Here is a 14455-nt window from a genome sequence, read left to right as displayed (position 1 = left end):
AGTGTCCTTGACTAAAAATATTCCGAAGAATATTTATCTTCCCAGATTATTTTGAAAGATGAAAAATGATTTAGAAAATGGTACTCCAGGTCTACATATAACATTAAAGATACAAAATGATTTGTATAAAAGCACTTTAGGTTTTGACACACATCTATTAAAAAATATCAGTAGTGTAACGTAGAGAAAATATCATAAATGTAGATTACACCCATTCGTGTTTGCATATGACGTTATCATTGATAGGATTGGATGTTTGACCTTTTAGAGTAGTCTGGAATAGCAATTATCGTTTGTTTTGGTGCAATTTAGAAAATTACTTTCTCACATTTTGAATAGTTAGGAGTGAGAATAGTTAGGAAGCAATCATTTTGCTCATAAATGCAGATTAAGAGTACAATTCGAGAGAATTAAAGGAGAGTTAGAACGGATTAAGAGCTTAACGTTTTTATTCTTTAAATATATGGCACGCTTGAGATCATTGTGTGTTGCAGCGTAGGTAATTGGTGAACTGTATTCACTTAAAAGTGTATCTTTCTAACACTCTATAATATAAAGTTGCAGGGTAAATAGAGTTTCAAACTGATTCAGTGGATATAACTCGCAAAAAATGGTTATGCAACCGGTACTCTCTACGGTCCTATTGACCCCTTTAGGACCGGCGAAAATAAAAGTACTTCCACATCCGCATACTCCGAGAGTATACGCAATAATGAGTATGCATACATACTAATTCGACATGCGAAACGAGAGGACCGTATTGAGACAGGTCCTTGTCATCTTAAACCGCTAGAGTCAGAAAGACTCGTTTTATGCATGGTACTGTGATCATGGTATACTCATAATAGCTGATAAGATAACATCTGATACTCATAATATCTAATCATAATGATATCTTATGAATTTAGGTAGGTACTGAACTTTCGTTCTTCACCTCGGAAGATTACGTTAACGTTACCCAGTGTTCACCTGTGAGCCTAAGTCACGGAGGCGAGCGACATTATCCACGCCACACTGCGACAAGTGCCCGTTCATAGGATAGGCCAAATTCCCACATCACACACAACAGAGGGTAACACAGAGATAAACATTCATGCCCTGAGCGGGATTCGAGCCTGCAGCCATTGGTTTCACTGTTAGGCACGCTAACCACTCGGCCACCTGGTCGTCAGGAATTAAAAGTGAGTTATATTTCTTCATATTGATTAAAAGTAGACGTATATAAGAAGTAATAAGATTTCGCAAGATTGCAATAAGTTTCAATTTGGCACTTTAAGATTGAGGAGAATTCGGACGAATTTAAAGCTCAACGTGACTTATATGTGTATCAGGGATTCATCATACTTATCAAAAATAAAAATAAAAACAAAAGTTATCTTCTGAATTAAAAACAGAATCCTTACTTTAAGTAGCCTTCCGTCGACTGTCTGCATAGCTTGAGTATTGTTGGTGGGCCTCTTAACAAAGGATAGGAAAAGTCGGGTGACCAGGTCTCTGGGAGTTTCAATCTCCAGGTATGAATCCATAAACTGTTGAAAACCCTCATAGTCAATGTCCTGGAATAACACACAATCATTGTTTTGATAACAGTAAAAGTTTCACAAATATTTAATTTATCATCGAATTCAAGAGGAATTACTTTATTTTGTTTTATAACCGTCGTTGAACAACCGACACAATTTCTCGTGTTTGTGACTACTAATGTTCAACCCCGAAGCCTAGTCATTTTGAACCCAATCCAGAAGACAAGGGAACTCCTGGATCAAGTATTTTAAGAAATTTTCCTTCTTGGAGGACTTTTTGATAGAATTAACCCGCATTTGAGGAAGACATGGAGAGAAAAACCACGAAAACCTCCTACGGTTAGTCTGACGCCAAAGGGATTCTAACCCATGATCCATCTACCCCTGAGGTTATTTTACGTCAGCACTGTGGTCGGTGCAAGCCAGATACGGAATTCGTACCGACCAGCATCACGGCTCAAGAAGTATTATGTGGTTTAAAATAAATTTGAAGTTTTCTGAGATCTACTCCCTGTTTTTGGCTAGTATAAACACCATTTGGATGACCTCGCTCGGACGTGCTTGGTATGCTGCTGAGTCCAGTGGACTGTCATTGCAGTGCCCCGATCCAAGACTTTATCAGACCACTCTATCTAGACTTAGGACTGGTCACATTAAGAGTCTAATTTCGAACGGAAATGAGAAGACTTATGCTGTTCTGTCATTGCTTCTCCCTCTCATATCTTAGATTGTATTGGTGCCTCTATGGGGCAGCTGTTGACTGAGGGGGATGCGGTTTTTGATTTAATTTTGTGACATGTTCTGCAGGACTTAGTTTGTCAAAGCCAAGAGGGATAAGCAACAACAAGTTTAAAGTTGCGCAAATCAAAGTTAAATGGTCCATAGTTCAGCAAAACTATCTGGATTTCTATTTCTACCTGATAGATTTCTCTACAGATTTTTTTTGAAATACCTTTGCAATTCGTGACTTTCTCTTTAGAGAATTTACTTGTAGAGCGTTTGTAGTTCAAGAAAGCATTCATGGAACATGGTGTTTTATTAGGAATAGCTAGAGTGTTAGTCTCATACATTTAGTTAGATTTGCAAGAAAAATCCTAAGGCAGAAGTACCCAACAATTACAATTAGTTAGCCATTTTATGACAACTGGAATTATGGGATCATTAGCTGCTAGGAAAAGAGTCCTTCTTTAGACGACGAAGAAGTGAGATAAGCGAAAACAAAGTTTCTGCTCTCGCTTACAAAAACCCAAGAAACGAACGAAAAATGGCCCTTCCAATTTGAACAAGATTGATGGCATTTTGATCACGTTTTGAAACAGCTAAAGTTTGTTTTCTCTGATCTGGTAAAATAAACAGGGATAAGTGGGAAAAAAAGATGTTGATTATTTATTTTAACATATGAAGTTCATCAATATTAAAAAAAACTTCATTTTCATTCAATTTCTTAAACTAGTACTTTTACGGATCGTAAAGCTTTGGAGTGCACAATTTTAAACTTACCCTTTACACAACCTTACTTGTTTTTTTGTTTCTAAGCATGGAACAAAGTTCGTTACCAGCTACACTTAAACAGTGCGCCAACTAAAATAAGAAACAAACATGATAGCACCAAAAAATACCTTCTGCTCTAACGATCGGAATTTCTCCAACTAAGTACCAATCTTTATAGTTCAAAGCGGTGACCTCAAATATGATAACTGATTGGTGCTAACGACTGATTAATTTACGGAATCAGACTTTGGAAATGAGCTTTCTCTAAACATCCATGCCTTTTTTTAGACTACTTTGGATTGGTTCGAATACGTAACGATTTCATCTTATTTTGCTGAATAAGGAAAAAATTCCCAGTCCCCATTAGGGAAAAAAGCGTCTTTTTTTTATGTTGAACAAGATAAAGGCAAATATTGGCGTTTCGGCTATAAGGTCGGTATACTATAAAGTTGTAAGGTATATATTTCGCAAAAAATGAAAAAAAAAGTCTGACGTTGTCTATTTATTGCGTTATAAACATACACCAATGAATGTTGTAATTCATGTAATATTTTTCAAAGTCATAAAAATATCGATCGGTTCTCATACGTAACGACTTTTTTAATGCAAGAAAGAAATTCCCACTTTTTATCCCCCACATATGGGGAAAAAACTATAGCTTCTTTCGATGGGGATCAGGATTGCGGCATAGTTATGTTTTGGCTATAAGGTCGGTTAACAGTCAACTTTGCAACGTCAATTAGTAAAAAAAAATATCCGGTATTGTCTATTTATAGCGTCATTAACATTCATTTGCGAATGTTACTATCTATACAATATTTTTAATACCATACGAATATCAAAACAAAAGTCAGATACAACGCAAGTTTAGTTTTAATTTTTTTCGCTGACACAGAATTTTTTTTCTCTCAATATTTTAGGATAAGGAAAAGTAGAATGGAAAACCCATTTAATAGATGTGAGAAAACCGAAAGATCCGTTAACGACTTGTTCAGATCATTTTTATGGGTTTTTGGCCGGTCATTCAAGACCTTTATTTCGAAACAAGTTCCAAAGGGGGCAAATGAATTTTCGAAAGGAGATAAAATCAAGTAAAAAATACACTTTTACGAACGATTCCTTTGATCTTTAGTTAGATAAAAGCCAACAAATTTATAGTGGAATACTTTAATTCAGCAATTCATTTTATAATAAGGAAATTGCCCTGCGCTGCGAATTTTTTTTCTTCTTTTCAGATTAGGGCTTTATGACTTAAGTTTAAGTACTGAGCAAAATCCCTTTCACTGTTGTAAAATATAATGACATTCAATAAAGTTATTTCGTGGAGATTAGGAACTAATGTAAATAATAAAAAATTTAAATGCTTTGAAATACGATTTTCGAATTAAATTTAAAAATAAGCTACTTTGTATTCGGTTCATTAATTATAACGATCACCCAATCAGCCAACATTGAATATTGAAATAGTTAATCTCGAACTCCAATATAATTTGAAAAATAGTTTATGTGAAGTATTTAATGAACAAATTAAAAATGCTTTATTTTTACACGTTTTGCATATTCTAATCTAATGCACAAAAATTTTTTTTAAAAATACTATTTATTTTAATTTGACCACGAATAATGATCAAAATAATTTTAACTAAATTTTTAAATTCAATTTTGCACCGAATGAGAAAGAATTTATTTAAAAGAATTTGCTTATGGATATTGTTACTGCAATTCATGCGATTATTATCTTACTGAAACTCACAAAATAACCGAAAATTTGAAAATTCGATTAAAGAAAAACGATAAAAGATGGAAATATACGGTTTGTTACTTGATGCTTAGGAAACGAAGCGCAAGTTTCAAGATTCATCACAATGTTAGTCAACAGATGGCACTGCAAACAGAGTGAACTTGATAATTACTTTGAAAGCATTGAAATATTTAAATTAGTGATTAGTATATTAACCGTTGATTTTTGTAGATTCTGTCGATAAAAATTTTATGATGCTATAAGACTTTCTCTAACACTTGAATACCATTTAAAAATTAAGTTCATGATAATATTTTATGGAAAGAGTTTATCGATAGAACAAAATAGACAATTACAAAGAAATAAATAAACAAAAAAAATTTAATAGTTTTAATAAGAATTTTTTTTTTCCTCTTGCTCTCTACAAGTGTTTGGAGAAAATAAAAGAGTAGAAATGCAGAAAAATTTTGAAAAACAATGAAATAAGCACATTTTCTTAGGGCACAAACATTCAATTGCAGATACAAAAATAAAGCAAAATAATGTCTCACATTTAGAAGATGTATTTTTATTACTTTACGGTAGAATAAATAAATTTGGAATAGCGCTGCCTAAAAGTAGGTGACCCGGAGAAAAAAAACAGAATCAGGAAAATGAGCTTACGCGAAAAACGTTTAACACCTGCGACATTTTTGCCTGCTCCAACGACCACAAGGAAAAAAAATCCTAATGTTTTTGTGGTAGGGGGTGAAACGAGGGAAAAAAGTACACACAATTCCTTATCACGTTAAATGTCTTGCTGTTCCCCTCCCCCTTTTATGAAGATGGTTTGTTAAAAAAAAATAAGAATGGGGATTTTATACAAATTAAAATGTTTTATATCTTATATTCTTATTCAGGAAATGTTGTCAGTGATGGTCATTGATATGTGGTAAAAGTATAATTAGGATTGAAACATAAGGTGTGAACTGAAGAATTAAGTTATTATTGGTCTCAACTGTTCTGAAAATGTCCTTCATTCACACAGAGAGTTAAAAAAATTTTGAGGCTAGCACTATGAAATGAAACAGAAATAAGAAATCAAGGTTGCTTTATGTCTATAAAAAGTTCGCATAAAAAACTGGCTCTATAAAAAGTTTTGTTGCATAAAAAGCTATCGGAAACTCAAAAAATTTAATTGCTCATAAGTACTAATTTTTAAATCAATAAATGTATGAAAAAAAAATGTTAAGTGATTCACTATGAAGACCCGGTGACAAGACGCATTAATATTCATACAAATTGCATCATCTTTTATGTACATGAAGTTTATGAATGGCTGCAAGTAGTTGAACATAACCATTTCAGTAAACCTTAGGATCTAGTCTATGTGCAGTCCAACTATTATGCAACTATCACCAGATTGAATAGTACCTTGTTGACATTTTGGGTCCATGAGTTCCTGGGGCCTGTTCCACACTCACCACATCAGCTCTGACCACCTGAAATAGTGACTTATCTGACCAAGCTACAGTTTTCCAGTATTCTAGTGTTCAACTAATATGGTCACGAGCACAGAGAGGCACTGGATGGGATGTCCTCCTTTTAGCAAAGACACTCGAATCGGTCTTCTGCCGTCATACAACAAATGTCATAACAGACACGTACATTTCATGCTCGGCATTGATGCTTGCGGTTATATCACTCAATGTTACTTGTCTGTTAACACTGACAACTCTATGTACATGTCGGCGGTCGGTGGTTAAGTGCATGCGGTTGGCTACTGCGTTGCACATGGTGGGAGGCTATGTCTGAAATTGGGTATTCTCAACACTCCCTTGACACTGTAAATTTTACGAACGTTAAATTTTCTCACAATTTCCGAAATCAAATGTCCTATGCGCCTATTCCAACTTCCATTCAACGTTCAAAGTCTGTTAATTCTCGTCTCGCGGTCATAGTTATATCAGAAGCATTCTCAGATGAAAAATTTGAACACAAATGGAAATCCTGCCAGTGCACTATCCATATATGCATTTTGTAGGCGATACTACTACCATCTGTATATTTGCATAGTGTTATCTCACGCCTTTTGTCATCTCAGTGTTTTCCCTTAAAAATTCTACGTAACCGAATTTTCTAAAAATACCTAATAATTTAAAAAATCAATTTAAGAAAAACGGGAAGAAAATGTACAGCTTGTTGCGTTCTGCTAAGAAGGAAAGCTTTTATTTATTCACGCAAAAAATCTAAATTACTTACTAAGTTCGTAATCAGATGGCACTGCTTATTAAAAAGCTTTAAAATAATGTTTTCAAGATGATTACTCCTTGCAATAACACAGTGACGTAGTTAGATGACAAATGTGCTATGCTAATATTTCAATTAGAATGGTGTTTCATGAGATAGAGTACATAGCTATATAGTTTTTTAACTATAGGTGCCATCTTCTTAAGTACTTAGTAATTAATTTTGAATTGTGATGAAAAATATTATTCTGTTCATTAAAGCAGAACTCATCTGATCATGAAATTCGATCTCTTTTCCTTAATTGGTATTTAAAACCGGTACATCGACCCATTTTGGGACACCCTTCGCATTATTTTTAAATTAACTACAAAGAATATTTCTTTAGATCATTAAAGCATCATTGGAAAAAAAATTGCAAGAAAAATAAAGAAGAATTTGAAAGTAAATTCTTTAACAATATTTCAGTTCTCAATATGCTATAATTACAAATTTAAAGGTTTACATCAACCAATTTTTCGATAAGTAAAATATTTAAGGTACTTATATGGCATTATTAAGGTTGTGTGGCAAAATAAAAAATAATTAAAAATAACCAGTAATCCAGCTCATCTTTCTATCACAATTTATTATTTTTTCAATAAATAATTTTCTATAACATTTAATCTTTTGTTATTGTTTATTGTACTGTAAGAAATTAATTTGTCTTTTTCTAAAAAAATGTTAATCCATCATTACGAACTAAAACAAAATCGAAAGTTTTTATTTTATTTTTATTTTATGTAATATTTTCTTAATTTATAATTTAAGAATTTGCAGACGATATATTTATAAAACAAATTATTAGGATTTCCTTCCATGCTATGGATCAGTTTATCAGATCCTCAAATAACGTACAAATTCTATCATTTTTTTCCCTTATGCTTAGAAAAAAACAAAAGAAAAAAACAAGTAGAATTTTAAAGGGAATAAATTGAAATTCAAAACGAGTTCTTTCTATTCTCCTTAAATAAACAACGTAGTATGTAGTTGGTAATTGAATTTTTGATGATAAATTAAAAAGAGGAAAGAGGTTTACTCTTGTAAAGGTTTAGAGTTTTATTTTGTTGTGTTTCGAAACACAAAAAAAGAAAACAAAATTAAGTCTTCTTTTATGTAAAAGCATATTTGAGTTATGTTAAAGTTCTGATAGAATTCTAAGACAAAAAATATTTATTTTATTTTTATTTTAATAGAATATACTTGCTGTTAATGGTAAGAAAGTATACCTTTGGAAATTAAATAATACAAGTTTTTATTTAAGTTCAATTTAATTACCTAAAAATTATTAATACATTCGATATAACATGTAATTTTTAAATAAATAAACTGATTTTGTACTCATTTGTACTATTTTTGACTTAAACCTATTTATACGTCTGGCATAGCCTTTTAGATTTGTCAACTAGACATTGTTTTGTAGGTACTTTTTATGCTAGGTATAATAAAATCAAAATAGTTTATAAGAAATTTGGTTTTACGTATGAATGTTCTAATTGTTGACGCTCAACAGAGATAACTTTTGATCCAATAATCGCATTTTTACGTACTAAGAATCAAGCGTAATTGTTTGGGGCTCTAATATTAAATAAAAAAAATTTATAATCGCGTACAAAAAATTTTCGATTCATCTATAAAATTCTCGAGATATTGCGAAATAGGCAAAAAGTAGAAGTAACATTAAGGGGTCCATCGAAATTATTACCGAATTATTAATTTTTAGTTTATTGAATTTATCACAAAAAAATTCAATCTATAAACAATACTTCACTTGTGTAAATAGCAATGAGTAAGTACAAAATTGCACTTTCAAAACGCAGAAACTCGTATAAATTTTAAATTATAAGTTTCTTCGACTTTGTTCCCGTTTCTCCGACTAAACGTGAAAGTACATGGAAACATTCCTAGATAGATTTGAAAACAAAACAGTACCTTTTTTACACAGAAAATCATAGTAACTTCGAAATAATTAGTCTTTTTTTATCGCCTTGACATCAAAACTGGATTGTGTGAATTTTTCGAATTTTTTTTATCGCCTTGATATCAAAACTGGATTGTGTGAATTACCGTCAGTATTTTAATTTTTCTTATCGCCTTGACATCAAAACTGGATTGTATGAATTACTGTCAGTATTTTGAATTTTTTTTTTATCGCCTTGACATCAAAACTGGATTGTGTGAATTACCGTCAGTATTTTGAGTTTTTTTTATCACCTCGACTTCAAAAGTAGATTGTGTGAATTACCGTCAGTATTTTGAAATTTTTTTTTATCGCCTTGACACCGAAACTGGATTGGGTGAATTACCGTCAGTATTTTGAAATTTCTTTTATCGCCTTGACACCGAAACTGGATTGCGTGAATTACCGTCAGTATTTTGGACTTTTTTTTTATCGCCTTGACATCAAAACTGGATTGTGTGAATTACCATCAGTATTTTGAATTTTTTTATTGCTTTGACGTCATAACTGTATTGTGTGAATTACCGTCAGTATTTTGAGTTTTTTTTATCGCCTCGTCATCAAAAGTAGATTGTGTGAATTACCGCCAGTAGTTTGAAATTTTTTTTTATCGCGTTGACACCGAAACTGGATTGGGTGAATTACCGTCAGTATTTTGAAAATTTTTTTATCGCCTTGACACCGAAACTGGATTGCGTGAATTACCGTCAGTATTTTGGACTTTTTTTTTATCGCCTTGACATCAAAACTGGATTGTGTGAATTACCGTCAGTTTTTTTGATTTTTTTTATCGACTTGATATGAAAACTGATTAGAGTAAATTTCTGTTAATATTTTGAATTTCATTTTGCACTATGCATTTTAGTAGAATCATAAAATTTCCTAATCAGTTTCAAAATTTTTACCCTACATTTCAGTCCTATTATTCGTAAACAATGTTTCGATCATATTTTATTTACTTCTGTTTATTTAATTCTGACATATGATAAATTCTATCTTAAACATAGGAAATAAAAATTCGGTAGTGATAAATTATTGAAAATCATTCATATGGTAATCAAAACTATTAACACTTATCTATAGTTGTTTTTATACTAGTTCAAAAGGATTAATGATACAATTTTCCTGCATGAATACATACTTTATTGGAAAACATGAACATAAATTTAATTACAAGAAAAACTTTGAGAAATTAATATATATATAAATTAAATCGCATTTTGCTCTACAAAATACTTTTTTGTCTTCTTTAACACACGGGTTCCTTAAAGAGTTAACATCTAAGCATTTTATGGAATTAAAATAAAATGAATAACCAAACGATTACAGTTAACTTCATTAATTCAATTAAAAATATTTCATTTTATAACCGTTGTTGAACAACTGTCCCAAATTTAGGTTTAAGACTACCTTTGTTCAACCCCGTAGCCTTGTCATTTTGAACCCAATCTAGAAGGCAAGGGAATTCCTGGATCAAGCATCGGAAGGAAATTTGCCTTCGTGAAGGACTTTTTGATGGAACTAACCCGCATTTGAGTTATATGGAGAGGTAAACCATGCAAACCTGTCACTGTTAGTCTGGCGTAAAGGGAATTCAAACCCATGATCAGTCTACCACTGAGGATATTTACGTCAGCACTATGGCCAGTGCTTGCTGAGTGCAGAATTCGTATCGACCAGCCATCGCTGGGATTCGAACTCGGCTTACCTCATTGGAAAGCGAATGCTCTATTCCCTGAGCCACCGCGACTCAATTGAAGTTATTAAGAATAGAAAATGAATCGTTTTCTTTTAATTCAAAATATGAAAAGAAAACGATTTATTTTTTGTCTGAATAATAATTAAGCTTCTAACGATAGCGTGAAGCTGAACTCATCTGAGTCTTATCAGATATCTTTTGTTTGACAAAAATAAATAAATAAAAATTCCGTTTTTTTTTACTTGTTCTAGCACTAGAGTAGTAAATGGGTATCTTCCGCGAATTGAAGCTTGTGGATTTCGCTCCAAATCTCTTCAACTTTAGAGAATTTTCTCGTACAAATGTTGACCGTTGTTATTCTTTAACGGCTGATGTTTCGATTGATTCCAGTCACAATTTTTACCTGCCGAAATTATTTTTTAGTTAATAATAATTATTTTAACACTATTTTAAATATTTTTTCTGAAAATTAAGCTAAAATGAAGTTAAAAACTTAAAGAACAATAAAATACAGGGCACGATTTTTACTAACTAGTGAACATTTTTACTTGAATGTGGTATGATCGTTCTACTTTATATGCACGGATCAAATTCTCAATTTCTAAATATATACCTTACTAGAGGGCTCCGCTCCCTGCTCGCTACCGCTCGCCAACCCCCGATAATTGCTACGCAATTACACTTTTGTTCGCTTCGTGAACAAAATCAAAGTCGTTTTTTTTGGAGATTAGCTGGCAATTTTTCTGCATAGAGAGAATATGATAGGATTGTAATATGTCAGAGGTTCTTGTTATCAGCATTATAATGTTATATGAAGCAATTTTAATACAAACAAAAATTTAAACTTATATTAAGCGAGGAAGCAATATTATAGCAATAACAAATTACTATAGGGCATTAGCCGGAGATTAATCTCCGTATTCGAAGCACACGTGGCAGAGCCTTAACTCGGGTAGACTATATTTAAGGGTGCCCCTTGATTCTCACCAAGTTGTAATAGCGATTGATCACCAAGCTGGGCGATGTTGAAACCCAATCGTGATTCTGATTGGTTTAGATTTTAGCGTTATTTTTAAATGTTCAACGGTATATGTAATTTCAGAGGTCCGCTAGTTCTAAGTTGGATACCGGCTGGTAAGATTACTTTTTCTTCTGGTCAATAAGATTGAAGGTATGTGGGAAGTCATAAAAAGGGACTTTAGAAAAAATGTCATCGCCAGTCGGGTACCACAGACGCAATTTTCGATTCGAATTTCGCCGAATTTATGTGGCGATGAAGGTACACAGATTATATTCATGATAAATTTAGACAGTATCTAACTGCTATTAGAGAATTCGGTGCACCTAAATCTGAGGATATTCAAGCTTAAAGAAGAAGTGAGTTGTTTTTTTCCTTTTCTTTCTGTGCTTACTTCATTAATTTTTGTTTCGATTCAAAATGCATTTTCTTGGGTTTATTAATTTTGCTCATATCGGGTTCATTGCAATTTCATAAAGTTTTGGTCCATGTTTTGTTGAAATTTTCCAATGTTTTATTGAAATATCATTATATTTTGGCAGTCATTCCTGTTACCACGGTGTTCCGCGCAATCAGGAATGGCGCCAAACATAAGTCGCCAATTTCGCTAAGGGGAAACCCATATATATTTTTACCCCTTCTAACTCAAATCATTGTTGATCTTATAGGATGCCGGACGCTCCCTATAGGGTGCTTCATCTCCCCCCTACAGTAATTTAAATTTTAAACTGAAAACAATTAAAACCTAATGAAAAAAACTTCAAAATATGGCAAACAAATTAAAACCTGTAATATTAATAAGTTGATGCTGAGTAATATTTCAAAAGCAAAACCCATTGCAAGTAATTGCCCAATTAACTACAATACTGTCAACTGACAAAATATTTTAGTTTCAATCAGACAAAAAGCAAATTATATAATAAAAGTATATGTGACTGAAATTTGACAAATTAAATTAAGCAATTTAATTTTTTTGTCACATTGAATACTAATAAAAAAACAAATGTAAAATAAAATAATTATGTTATCAATGATCAAAAATTTTTTTGTCTGAATTGTTATAAAAAAATAAGGTGAAAACAATAAAATTAAAAATTATTTACAATAGATCTCTGAATATTCACAAAACCTAGCTATGTACATTTTTGATTGATTTTTCTTTTCACATCATTTTGTGTACCAATGATTTGCACTTTTATGCATTATTTAAGAAATATCTGAAACAAATATGAACTGTTAATTAATATTTCTGGCTGAATGATTTTTTGAAAGTAAGTAAAAAACAATTAAAAGTAAGAAAAAACAATGATAAAATTAAAAATTATTTACAACTCCTTATATACAACATTTTTGTATCAATTTCTTTTCCATATTATTCGTTTTCATTTAAACGTCTTGACTTTTCAACGTTTCTTTGCTGCGCATTTCGTTGTCGCGTATTGTTAGTACTGCGATTATTTTCTCGGTAATTTTGTACTGCTAAATTATGTTCAGTCCTATGTCGCTGTTGATATCTCCTAAGATATTCACGGCGATCCATTTTTTATAAGAGATATAAGTATTTTAAAGTAAACTCTGTTCAATATATTTCACACATTCAATACAAGATAAAAATCGCAACTAGATTTAGCTGGTAAGTTTAGTTGTAACATTTCTGCAGACAGCATTATTAAAAATTATTACCTTCACACACATGCGTTCCCAATTTTGATTGGCTGTTTTGTGCGTTACTAACCAGAAGTCTTCAGTGATTGGCTATGTGTTATCATTCCACTCTCTTCTTATATATAAAGACATGAATTTTCATTTTGATGAAAAAGTGACGAAAATTAGTGTCAGAGCAGCGTCGCAAAGTATTTTGTATTAAAATGAAAAATTGTTTTTCAGAAACATTTGAGATCTGCATAAAATCGTTTATTTATAACAGAGAGAGAAGGAATGAATATCTCCAATCTTCTCTTAAGATAAAACCTGATTGAATCTTTTAGTCTGTTTTTGAACGACATCTTTATAACAGTTTGTAGCCGGCACCAAAAGCTCGGTGTTGGGAAACTGACCAACTTTATACTTATTTCGATATGAGTATGATGAAAGCTTTGTTTCATCATGGTTGCTTAGCAATATAGAATGTAATTAGATTTGATTCTATTAAAATGTGTTAGTTTTTATTAGATGGTTATGAGTGTTGTCTCTTATTTGAGCGATTTAAAATTAAACAATTTCTTTTTTAATCTTAATTTTCTCTCTCATTGTTTTAATTTTTCTTTTTGCAATCGTTGCGAGATAAATACAACTGGTGATAATCGTATTCAGTCTTCCAATTTGATGCGCGTTCAATATTTTAGCAATGCACCGGTTTTTGATCTTTCCTGCTTCTAAAAGATATGGAAGCAATAAACATTGATAAAAGTATATTTTGTATCATACATTAAAGTTTGAAAGTTGTTGAGACACATGAAAGGAGTTTTTCTATGAAACATTAAGCACGTATTTCAACATCCATAAAATTCGCCATTTTTCAGTACATTCTAAATGTTTTTTTTTTCAAAGCTGAAAGCGATCTATCGTAAAAATAGCAGTAAACGGATATCAAAAATCTAAACATGTTTATTCCTGATATGCAGCATAAAATAGCAGCACTTATAAAAGGGGAGCTTCCTGTTTTGTTTGTTCTAGAAAAAGGAATAGTTTAGAAGGTTTTCGTATCAGCTCAACAGACGATAGGGATATGCAAATTTTGGATTTATATTCTAAAAGA

At 31.8% G+C, this 14455-nt stretch overlaps 1 protein-coding gene across 1 annotated transcript in view; it reads right to left on the bottom strand.

The window, feature by feature from the left end:
* Positions 1-14455, bottom strand: part of LOC107444500 (diacyl glycerol kinase 1) — a 411787-nt gene that overhangs the window by 154017 nt on the left and 243315 nt on the right. The window contains exon 6 of the mRNA XM_071186108.1: positions 1404-1556. Within this exon, the coding sequence (XP_071042209.1) occupies positions 1404-1556 (153 nt within the window). The remainder of the gene's footprint in view (positions 1-1403; positions 1557-14455) is intronic.

Source organism: Parasteatoda tepidariorum, chromosome 1 (assembly GCF_043381705.1).
Source record: "Parasteatoda tepidariorum isolate YZ-2023 chromosome 1, CAS_Ptep_4.0, whole genome shotgun sequence".
Taxonomy (NCBI): Eukaryota; Metazoa; Arthropoda; class Arachnida; order Araneae; family Theridiidae; genus Parasteatoda; species Parasteatoda tepidariorum.
Note: the sequence above shows the minus strand (reverse complement) of the source record. Positions and strands in the feature narration are given on the sequence as shown.